Source organism: Bubalus bubalis, chromosome 12 (genome assembly GCF_019923935.1).
Source record: "Bubalus bubalis isolate 160015118507 breed Murrah chromosome 12, NDDB_SH_1, whole genome shotgun sequence".
NCBI lineage: Eukaryota > Metazoa > Chordata > Mammalia > Artiodactyla > Bovidae > Bubalus > Bubalus bubalis.
The window spans coordinates 5,494,829-5,506,687 of NC_059168.1; the positions used below are offsets into that span (position 1 = coordinate 5,494,829).

At 45.1% G+C, this 11,859-nt stretch overlaps 1 protein-coding gene across 1 annotated transcript; it reads left to right on the top strand.

The window, feature by feature from the left end:
• The first annotated feature begins 325 nt into the window (after positions 1-325).
• On the top strand, positions 326-11,111 carry PDCL3 (phosducin like 3). The gene is made up of 6 exons (XM_006071939.3): positions 326-482; positions 3,479-3,608; positions 6,737-6,827; positions 7,001-7,144; positions 8,110-8,318; positions 10,727-11,111. Exons 1-6 carry the CDS (start codon positions 477-479, stop codon positions 10,867-10,869), a joined length of 723 nt encoding a protein of 240 aa, XP_006072001.1. The 5' UTR covers positions 326-476; the 3' UTR covers positions 10,870-11,111.
• Positions 11,112-11,859: the final 748 nt, after the last annotated feature.

Genomic DNA, 11,859 nt, shown 5'->3' on the forward strand with positions numbered 1-11,859 from the left:
GTTTGGTACGTAGTAGGCGAATTGCTTTATGCGACACTTGAAGGACAGTGACTGAATTCCAGGTAATCCTGCCTCCTTTTGAATCGTAACAACGAATCAGTGAAACGGGTTTCTATCTCTGACTTCTTGGGCCGAGACCTCCGACACCATCGGATCCGTGCCTGGAGATGACACCTAGCCGCCGGGTACCTCCTCGATTCTGTCCCACCGTTCGGCGGCCGAAAATGTGTCCTAATAAGGTTCAGTTCAGCAGCGGCCGGGATTAGCTCGGAGTCACACGAGTGGGCGTGTCCAGCCTCTCGCCTGGGCGCAGCCTCAGAGGAGAACTCACCTCCCCCGGCCCCGCCCTATTCTCTCCCGGAGGGCGGGGCGAAGGGCAGGCTGGGAGAGGAGGCGAGTGGAGCCTGCGCGTGCGCGGTAGAGAGCGCACGGGCCGGGTGACTGTGGCCGGCAGGGCCCCAGCGATTTGACAGAAAATGCAGGTGAGCAAGCCGGGGGTGGGGTAGGGGGCTCGACGCCTGGAGGCTGCGGCCGCTTGTTTTGCCCCTCTCGGTCCAGGCGGGCGGCTGCGTGTCCTTGCCGGGCCTGTGGGAAGTGCCTGGCGCCTCAGGCTCGGGGTGGCCACGCGAGTCGAGGCCGGCGCAGGCGCAGTGCGGACGGGCGGGCGTGGTCTCTCGAGTCCGCGGGCTGGGCGTGCCCGCTCCCCTCCATGTGTCCCACCCCCGAATCTCATCTTTGAGGGTAGTTCTCCGTGAGGTCAGCTACCCTGGGCCTGTGAAGGCCTCTGGATCTTACCTAACAGAGTTACTTCCTCCTTGTTAACTTTCTTAGGGAGCACCTGAACAGGTGCGTTATGAACCCCCTTCACGGATGCGGAAGCTGAGGCTCGGACAATTGGAGGGCTGAGGGGGTCGCATAACATAACCTGTGTTCTTGACCCTGCCTAGAGCTGAGTGAGGGGTTACAACATCCTTCCCTCTCTGCCTCCCAATGTTGGTGTACAGATTGAGGTCCGTCCACTGTGGACCCTAGAGTCCAGCCTGAGGGTCCTTCTGCCCAGTTATTAATACTTTGCCTTTTGAAATGGATAAAACCAAATCCCTCAGTTTTGTTCTTTTATTGTATCAGGAATTTACTAATGCAATTTGACTAAAAACCCATGGTTCAGTTCGGTTCAGTTGCTCAGTCGTGTCCGACTCTTTGCGACCCCATGAACCACAGCAGGCCAGGACTCCCTGTCCATCACCAACTCCCGAAGTCCACCCAAACCCATGTCCATTGGGTCGGTGATGCCATCCAACCATCTCATCCTCTGTCGTCCCATTCTCCTCCTGCCCTCAATCTTTCCCAACATCAGGGTCTTTCAAATGAGTCACTTCGCATCAGGTGGCCAAAGTATTGGAGTTTCAGCTTCAGCATCAGTCCTTCCAATGAATATTCAGGACTAATTTCCTTTAAGATGGACTGGTTGGATCTCCTTGCAGTCCAAGGGACTCTCAAGAGTCTTCTCCAACACCACACTTCAAAAGCATCAATTCTTTGGTGGTCAGCTTTCTTTATAGTCCAACTCTCACATCCATACATGACCACTGGAAAAACCATAGCCTTGACTAGACAGACCTTTGTTGACAAAGTAATGTCTCTGATTTTCAATATGCTGTCTAGGTTGGTCATAACTTTCCTTCCAAGGAGTAAGTGTCTTTTAATTTCATGGCTGCAATCACCATCGGCAGTGATAGAAAAGTGAAAAAAAAAAAAAGACACCATGGAAATGGATGCTTTTATGAGAAAATCTCTGACGGACTGAGTTTTGTCACTGTTAAAGGACCCTCCTCCAAAGGTCATTCTGCTGTCTCCTAGATCTCCCTGTGGTCTGGAATCCTGATGAACTCATCTCTGACTCAGTGGCAGAAGGGAAATGGAGTTAGTGTGGGTTTGATTGGGGTTGGAGAGGTTTGTGGTTGTTCAGTCTCTCAGTCGTGTTGGACTCTTTGTGACCCCATGGACTGCAGCAGGCCAGGCTCCCCAGTCCTTCACCATCTCTTGGAGGTTGCTCAAACTCATGTCCGTTGAGTCGATGCCATACAACCCTCTCATCCTCTTTTGCCCCCTTCTCCTCCTGCCTTCAGTCTTTCCCAGCATCAGGGTCTTTTCCAGTGAGTCGGCTCTTCGCATCAGGTGGCCAAAGGATTGAAGCTTCAGCTTCATCATTGATCCTTCCAATGAATATTCAGGGCTGGAGAGGATGATCATCTCCAAATACAGTGTATCTGATGAAGAGGAAATTCAGGGCTGCCCTGGCCTCCTTTGTGTTCTTTGTCCTTCAGGCTCCTGCTCAAAAATGTCGTGTCTTAAGAGGCCTTCCTGACCACCCTGTGGAAGGGATTCTGTTTGTTTGTCTTTGATATATTTCAGCAGAACTGGCTAGGGAACTGGGGGTAGAGCCTGGTTATCCCAGTGCCCTTTCCACAGCTTCCTGGTTTCATATTCCAGACCTGCCAAGACATGCCAAACCAGGGTTTGGGCAAGCCGTGTTCTGGAGCTAGGAGCCCACCTTGACATTTCTTTTTCTGATAGTTGATCCTGGTAAGTTTGACTTGTTCCATCCTGCCAGTGTCTTCCTTAACGCCATGGCTCTCCCAAGTTTGTGAGGATTAACTAGGTAGGTACAGGCAAAGAACTTTGTGGTGTTGCCGGCATATAGGATCATCATGCTGATCAGTAAGCATCAGCTATTGTGAACTTCTCCATGGTGTCTCAGCTCTTCCTCTTAGCCTTGGCCTTCAGGGAATCAGTCAGGCTCTCTTCCTTCTGATTTTCTTGCAGCCACTCAGGACTTTGAAATACTCTATATCTTGTACACGGGCCCTTTGCACAGGCCCTTCTGCCTGGAAAGTAATTTCCAAAATTTTCACTCCTCTGTCTGGTCCCCTCTCACCCTCCAGTCACAGTTAAATGTCGCCTCTTCTGAGAGAATGTCTTTGCCCATCCTGTGGACTGCACGCCCCCTGGAAGTCTAGCTCAGCAGCCTGGTCATTGCATTTGTCATAACGTATAATCTATTTCTTTGTATATTTAATTACTCACTGACTATTTCTTTCTCTCACCTGTAAAACTGGTGACTTTGGCATTCCTCATGCTTCCCTACCATCTAGTACAATCATTTACGTATAATAGGTACTTAATAAATATCTGTTGAACGAATCACTCTGAGTCATTAATGAAAATTGACCAGAAACCAGGTCAGAGCCTTGCCGTCAGCATGGATGTCAGTCTTGACATCATAGCCTGATTTTTACCCTAAGACAAGAAGATTGGAACAGGGGTTGTATGTCTTTTGACAGATTTCCAGAAATAGACCTCAGAATAAGTTGGTGTGAAATCCCCTTCTTACCACTTTCCCATTTGAACCCTTGTCCAACATGTGCCCTCCACAGTGGACTTGGCCCTCACAGTACCCTTGGTCCACCTCCTCTAGGACCCCAATGCAGACACCGAGTGGAATGACATCTTACGCAAAAAAGGCATCTTGCCTTCAAAGGAAGATTTGAAAGATCTGGAGAAGGAGGCAGAAGAAGAGGAGCAGCGGATCCTCCAGCAGTCCATTGGTGAGCTTACCTGTGTTTGTGATTCTGTGTCTGTCTGCTTAGGAAACCTTTGGCGAGCCTCTAACTGCTTCAGTAGAAGGATCCTCTGAGCGAGAGTTGGGAGCAGGGATTGAGGTGCTGGGCTGGACACTGCCTCTGGGCCCTCCAGCAGGGCATCTCTGGCTTCATCTTCCTGGGCCATAGAACTGGGGGCACTTCAGAGGCTCCCTCCATCTCCACAGTTCCTGGTCTGTGTCTTTCTTCAGGGTTATCAGCACCTGATAACCCTGAAGAAAATATTTCTGAGTCTCCACCTTTTGGTCAGTGATTCAGATTAGTTAATGTCATGGAAATCTGCCCAGAAGTTTTTACTGTTTGTAGTCTCCCGAGAAAGCAAAAAAGTGAAGTCACTCAGTCGTATCCGACTCTTTGCAACCCCATGGACTGTAGCCCACCAGGCTCCTCCTTCCATGGGATTTTCCAAGCAAGAATACTGGAGTGGATTGCCATTTCCTTCTCCAGGAGATCTTCCCAACCCAGGGATTGAACCCGGGTCTCCCGCATTGTAGGCAGACGCTTTTCCGTCTGAGCCACCAGGGAAGTCATAGTCTCCTGAGTGTATGCTTTATCTTTGTGGTTGGATTGGGAATATGAAAATAACTTGATTTAGGGAAACATAAGATGCTTGTGGTGTGTGCGGTCTAAGGTCTTTCTCACATGTAGGTATACCACTTGAATTGGAATCCCTTGTGGTGCTTGTCAAAAAAACAAGCAAACAAACAAAACACAACAGCACACAGTCCCCACTGAATCAGAATCTCTGGGGGTAAGGCCAGGAATGTGCATATTAAGCCAGTGCCTCAGAGAGTTTCTGATTCACACCAAAGTTTGAGAACCGTTGATCACAGGAGCTAGGACTTCTGTCCCATGTTGACATGTTAGGGCTGATTTAGAGGAGAATTTATTACACAGCGTTTATCTAGCAAGTGTAATAAATTCTATCCAGTTACTGAAGGACTGCTGTGTGCTGTGTGTTTTTTAGGCACTGGGGCTTTATCTGTGCGTGGGCCAGCCAAAACACCCTATCCTCTTGGAGCTTATGTTCTAATGGAGGAGACAGACAGTAAATGATACATGAGTGAAATATAGGAAAATAAGGCAGGAAGGGGTTGGAGGAGAAAGTGAAAGTTGCTCAGTTGTGTCCAACTCTTTGTGACCCCATGAAATGTAGTCTGCCAGGCTCCTCTGTCCATGGAATTGTCCAGGCAAAATACTGGAGTGGGTAGCCGTTCCCTTCTCCAAAGGATCTTCCCAACCCAGTGATCGAACCCAGGTCTCCCTCACTGCAAGTGGATTCTTTAGCATCTGAGCCACCAGGGAAGCCCTGGTGGGTATAAGGTTGGAGGAGGGGTGGGTATAATTCTAGAGGGTCAGAGAGGGCCTCACTGGGAGTGACATTTGGGTAGACCTGAGGGAGGCAAATGAGCAAGTGGGAAGCGTGTTGGAGGATCTGCCAGGAGGCCAGGGGGACTGGGAGACAGAAACAGGAGATTCAGAAGAACAAGCGGGGGTCAGACACTTAGGACCTTGTAGCTTCTAGTGTGGACCTTGGCTTCGATGTCTAATGAGGTGGGCATCATTGGAGGTTTGAACAGGGAGGGACGTGCCCTGTGTGTTGACAGCACCTCCCTGTTGTTGTCTTACTGAGCGTGGACTGTGGGGGCGGGCAGGAGGCGGGCGGCCAGGGGAGACGACTGCAGTGGCGCCCTTGGCGAGTGATGCCCTCGGCTTGGACCGGAGTGGTGGGTGGGAGTGGCCAGATCTGGGTGTATTTTGAAGGTAGGACCGACGGGATTTGCTTATGGATCCTGTGATGGGTGTGAGAGCAAGTAAGGCAGAGATGACTGCAAGGCTCTGGGCTTGAGTGGCCAGAAAGATGGAGTCACCACCTGAGATGAGCAAGGCTTGGGCAGGAGCAGGTTTGGAGGTGAAGATCAGGAACTCGATTTAGGACTAGTCACTTTGAGATTTCTTATTAGACAAATACAGATGGTAGGTGAGCAGTTGGGAATGCTTTCTTAAATCAGAAGTAAGGGCTAGAGGCATACATTTGGGAGTTGTCAGCACGTCAGTGGGTTTTAAAGCTGTAAGATGCAGTCACCAAGGGAGCAGGTATAGGTGAGGAAGGAAAGGAGTCCAGTCAACAGAGGGTCCAGGGGAGGGGCCAGGAGGGAGGAGAAAAAGAGGCCAGAGGAAGATGGACTTTCAGAGAGGAGGCAGTGATGGATTAGGCCAAATATGCTCATCAGTTGAGAAAAGAGGTCATTACTGACTTTGATAAGAGCAGGTTTGGGTCATGTCAGGGTGGGAGTCAGGGGACAAAAACCTGATTGGATGTCAAGAAGCAAGAGTCTTTATGGCAATAAAAACAAAATACAGATTTTTACAGCCATTGATAAAAAAGAGAAGCGAGAGCTGCCTACCACTCACAAGGGAAGACCAGGTGATAATCCCTTTACCTCTAGCAAAGGTGTGCTGGGGAGGACCCCAGAGGGTATCCCACCATCTTGGAGGCATGAGAACTGTTACGCACCTGTCCCTGCGCATCAGGGACTTGCAGATTAGGCCACTTGAGCTCAGGCTAATACACCTCTCTCCTTTTATAAATTTGGGAAACTTTCCTGTTTGTATCCTTATTGTCATGTGAATGTAAGAGAGCCAGGCTGGCTGACCTTTTAAACATGCTCTCCCATTCTTAGTTACTGTGTAACACCTTGGATGTGTGCATGCGTGCTAAGTCGCTTTAGTCGTGTCCGACTGTTTGTGACCCTGTGGACGTGTAGCCCACCAGGCTCCTCTGTTCATGGGATTCTCCAGGCAGGAATACTGGAGTGGGTTGCCGTGCCCTTCTCCAGGGGGTCTTCCCGACCCAGGGATTGAACTCACATCTCTAAACATTCTGCATCGGCAGATGAGTTCTTTACCGGTAGTGTAACACCTTAACTACTTTTTATTTTGGTTTTGATGGGCTAGGGGCCTTTTGGTATTGCATGCACTCCTTTAGGAGAAAAGTGAAGGAGAAAAGACCCAAAATGCATCTTCGTTCATCTTTTACATTTTTGGTTTTTCACCAACTCAATGACATTCAGTGAAAACATATGAAGACATGACTTTGGAAGAACTGGAGGATAATGAAGACGAATTTAATGAGGAAGATGAACGTGCAATTGAAATGTACAGGTTAGTGCCACCCAGAGGGACTGCTTGGTTTTTCATGAGGCACTATAGTGTGCGTCCTCTGAAATAAACCTGGCACATAGGTAAGTAAACCTGGACCTTTACAGTTTGCCGTGTGACGGGGTGTGTGTGAGCGCGTGTGTGTAAGATGTCTCTCTCCTCCTCCTGTCGTGCAGGCAGCAAAGGCTGGCCGAGTGGAAAGCCACCCAACTGAAGAACAAATTTGGAGAGGTTTTGGAAATCTCTGGAAAGGATTATGTTCAAGAAGTTACCAAAGCTGGTGAGGGCTTGTGGGTCATCCTGCACCTTTACAAACAAGGGTGAGCTGCTCTGACGTGTGCGTGTGTGCGTGCTCAGTCTCTCAGTCGTGTCTGACTCTCTGTGACCCCACGGACAGTAGCCCGCCAGGCTGCTCTGTCCATGGGATTTCCCAGGCAAGAATACTGCAGTGGGCTGCCATTTCCTTCTCCAGGGGAATCTTCCTGACCCAGGGATCAAACCTGCAAGTCCTGTGTCTTCTGCTTTGTCAGGGGGTGTTCTTTACCTCTGAGCCACCTGGGAAGCCCTGATGCCTATCTTTAAATATTAATTTGAATTTATGTCTTGAACATCTCAGACTTATTTCACACCAGAGGGTTTTTTTAACTAATGTTTTATGTGTTTTTGCAGATTTGCCCAAATGTTACTGTCTAATTTTTGTCTTAGGACTTTCAGATTAATATTTGTGACTAATACAAGTAGCTTTATTAAATTGTAGCAGAACAGATTTTTTTTTAAATTGTAAATGAATTCCTCAATCACTTGTCCCTCTGAGAAAACTCCAGCGTTTCTCGACTCCGTGTCATGAGTCACTCTCCTTGATGGCGCGGGTGACCTTTGTGAGCGTTGTCCATGGCGAGTGGTGCAGAGAGCCCCTAGCGCCTCACCTTCAGTTTTGCTCCCTCCGTGTGGAGTCCAGTGCTTGTGTAGGAGTTTCTTTCAAGCAGGAAGTGCGTTCTGAATCACACATTCTAAGCCTTGGATGGTCTCTCCTTTAGAAAAGCAAGACAATTATCTTTTACAGTGGAGCTGCTTTTCTGACTTACTCAGTCAGATTAAATTGCACTTTGGCTTTTGAACACTTTGCCCAAACCTATTAGAAAGTTTTTAAACACCGTCTGTTCATCTTGGCTGGAGTAGCAGAAGCACTTGTGAAGTTGTCATGAGGTTTTCTATGGGGCATTAGGGCGGCTGAGGTTTACTGTACGCAGACACAGGCTCACAGTTGCTTCTCTTTATTTCACAGGATTCCCCTCTGTGCCCTGATAAATCAGCACTTGAGTGCACTAGCCAGGAAGTTTCCTGATGTCAAGTTTATCAAAGCCATTTCAACCACCTGCATACCCAATTACCCTGATAGGAATCTGCCCACGATATTTGTGTACCTTGAAGGTGACATCAAGGCTCAGTTTATTGGACCTCTGGTGTTTGGTGGCATGAACCTGACTTTGGACGGTAAGAACTCTTTGAGGTACACATGAGGGATGGGGAGGGAGTGCGTCTGTTGTTAAGGGTGCCTGTTTCCTAGACGCAGGTGGGATGACTTGTCATAGAGTCACCTTTGTCCCGTGTGAGTGATTGTGAAAAGGGAAGAACATTGAATCTGTCATCTTAGATGAGTCATTGGGAGAAATTACAACTGGACTCTCAGTTAAAAGAGGGCACAATGGATTTTAAAATATTTAATATTATTGTCTGTGCTGTTTTATTTGTCCCTACAGTTGAATATGTTTGTTTTTTAGTTATAAATCAAGATCACATCATTCATTTCTTATTTAATTCACCCACACATATTAGTGACATGTTTATATGTAAATATACATAAATATATATAAATTTATACATATATAAATCTCTATAAAATATTTTTTTCAGTTGAAAGGAAGCTTTTAAATGAAAAGTTTATTTAATTCTGCCTCTTAACTCCTAAAGGATATATCTTTTATTTGTTTCTACTTGTGAAAAAGGAGGTATTAAAATACATATGCACACATAATATGTGGGAGAGAAGCTGAGGCCCATGAGCTTCCTACTAGGTCAGATTCTTTATCTCTTTAGTGCAGTGATATGTCCAACTATGCTTTAGTTAGTAGCCTTTAAAAACATATATTAAAATATGACTTTATATTCTACTTTATATAACTATATAAGATATTCAACTGGGAAACATGTAAACTGGGAAACGTGTAAACAGATACATAGATGCATATATATATCAGTTTTGCTTTATTCCAATGTTCAAAGGTGTATGATATTTCTAAGTATGTGTTTTGCCTCTTATTTTGATCTTTGAACATAGCATTAGGGGAGAGAGAGAGGTATACAATAATAATTATAGTCTTTGTTTCTAGAAAAAGTCTCATTTGTAGGCCAGGCTCCATGGAATTCTCCAGGCAAAAATACTGGAGTGGGTTGCCATTCCCTGCTCCAGGGGATCTTCCCAACTCAGGGATCGAACTTGGGTCTCCTGCATTGCTGGCAGATTCTTTACTGTCTGTCTGAGCCACCAGGAAAGCCCCATATAAATGAACATTAACATTAAATACACTCACTGATGCACATGCATGTACGTGTGAATCTAAATACATCCTTAAGAATCAGGAATCCTAAGAATTTTTTTTTTTGAGAAGTTTATTGAATTTGTCATTGAACGAAGATATCTAGAGCTGAAAATACTGATGCTGTTCATCTCCGTGGAACACTGAATTAATGTGATTTCAGTAAAATTGGTTTTCAGATTTTTAAAAAAATATGTTGGGCTGTGCTGGATCTTTGTTGTAGCATTCAAGGTCTAGTTCACTGACTGGGGATCGAACCCAGGCCCCTTGCATTGGGAGCATGGAGTCTTAACCACTAGACCATCAGGGAAGTCCCTGGTTTTCAGATTTTAATAGAAGTTTCCTAATTAGTAGAGCATCAGTTTAAACCAGACTGTTTGGTGTAGAATCTTTCTGACAGTCTCTCACTCCTGCCTGGGTAGAAAAATATATCACTTGATTTTGCTTCACAGTGTCTCACACCAATGTGGATTTTCACTGATTATAAGAGGGTGAAATATAGGATACTTTGGCCACCTGATGGGAAGAGCTGACTCATTGGAAAAGACCCTGATGCTGGGAAAGATTGAGGGCAGGAAGAGAAGGGGACCACAGAGGATGAGATGGTTGGATGGCATCACCGACTCAATGGACATGGGTTTGGGTGGACTCTGGGAGTTGGTGATGGACAGGGAGGCCTGGTGTGCTGCGGTTCATGGGGTCACAAAGATTAGGACATGACTGAGCGACTGAACTTAACTGAACTGAAAATATAGGAGCTTAGCCTTTAATCACTGATTCTTTTTTTTCTGACACTTTTAAGAATTATTACTACTTGGAACAAATGTATCAATCCTAGCATGTCATCATACATTGAGCCTTTGACTCTAATAGGTTGAGATATTGGACATTAGGTTTAAGAATTTCCTTTTGCTAAATAAAATTGGATTTAATAATTACATTGCCAGCAAGACTGTGAAAAGTATTTTCTTAATATATTTCATGCTGATTTCTTTCCTGGGACATTGTGTAAGCCAAGAAGCTAGCTGTGAGAAGATGGGTTTAGTCCTTGGGTTTTTATTAGTTATCCTGGAGGTTCAAATGTATGTAATATTTCATCTCATTTTATGAAAAGTTTTTGCAGGTGTTTTTTTTTCCTTCTTAAGGGTCTGATTTTTTTTTTCCCTTTCTTCCAGGTACCTTATAATTATGACCCTCAAATTGTCATCAAGTGTGGATGGTCATAGTTTCTGCTTAGAAAAACACTGGCTTGAGGTTCCCACTCAGGCTGAGTCTTAGGCAATTTGCTTTTTCTTTATCATGCAGAGTTGGAGTGGAAGTTGTCTGAGTCTGGAGCCATCAAGACAAGCCTGGAGGAAAACCCCAAGAAGCCCGTGGAAGACGTGCTGCTGTCTGCGGTGCGGTGCTCCGTCCCTGCCAGGAGGGACAGTGATTCTGAGGATGACTGAGGCCGTGGCCCTGGTAACCTGCTGAACTTTCCCAATGGGATACAGCATCTGAACTTTTTTTAAAAAAGGAAAAAGTAGGAACGTATACTGTGTTTTTTTTAGTCTTTTATATTACGTTCTGAATCTCATAGATCTCAGAAATAATCATTGCTGAGAATCCTTTTAAATTTCTGGGAACTCTCTTTTTAAATTAATAGTATTTCCTTAAGAAAAAAATAAAAGCCAGATATTAGTTTGGCAGATGTCTATGTTTTCCTCGCTTATATTTTAGGTCAGCTGTAAGACTATTCACTATTCGTTCACATAAAACTATTAAAAAAGAAATACAGAGTTTTTTTTTTAATAATGTGAGTAAATTATACAGTGGAAAATGGCAAGCTAAGCTTTGCATTTATATTATTTGTTTTTATTTTTTTATAGAGTTAGCAATAAGATTATTAACTCAAAGGAATGATTGCTAGGAAGAAGTATTAATATTTATCCTGCTTAGAAGAAATAGCCAATAATTTTTTGAAATACTGTCTTATCAAAGTCTAAAAGATTAGGCTTATCAAACTAAAAGATTCCAATTTACTGCCATTTGAGGTCAAATAGTTTTTCTAGTTAAGATAATTTTTTGTTTTCAGGCTGTTGAGATGTGAGCTAATCTCAATTACTGTAAAAGGTGTCACCTGAGACTCTTTTTTGGAAATAAATAGATACAAGCACACACAGATAGCCAAAGTGTATCTCAATCAGTCAGTAAAAAACATAACAAAATGTTTTCTGAACCAGAATCCTCTTAGCATTTACCACTTCTCGTCAAATTGACATTAACAGAGTAATCAGGGGGACTGTTGTTCCCTTATACTTGTGTTGAGTAATGTTGTGCTCACTACACCACACATAGCAAAGACTCCTGGTTTGAATCTTTAAAAAATATGAATCAGTGAGGACACAGAGTTCCTTCAGATTATTGGGGGTTTTTGCTATCATTCAGAAAGAAACAAG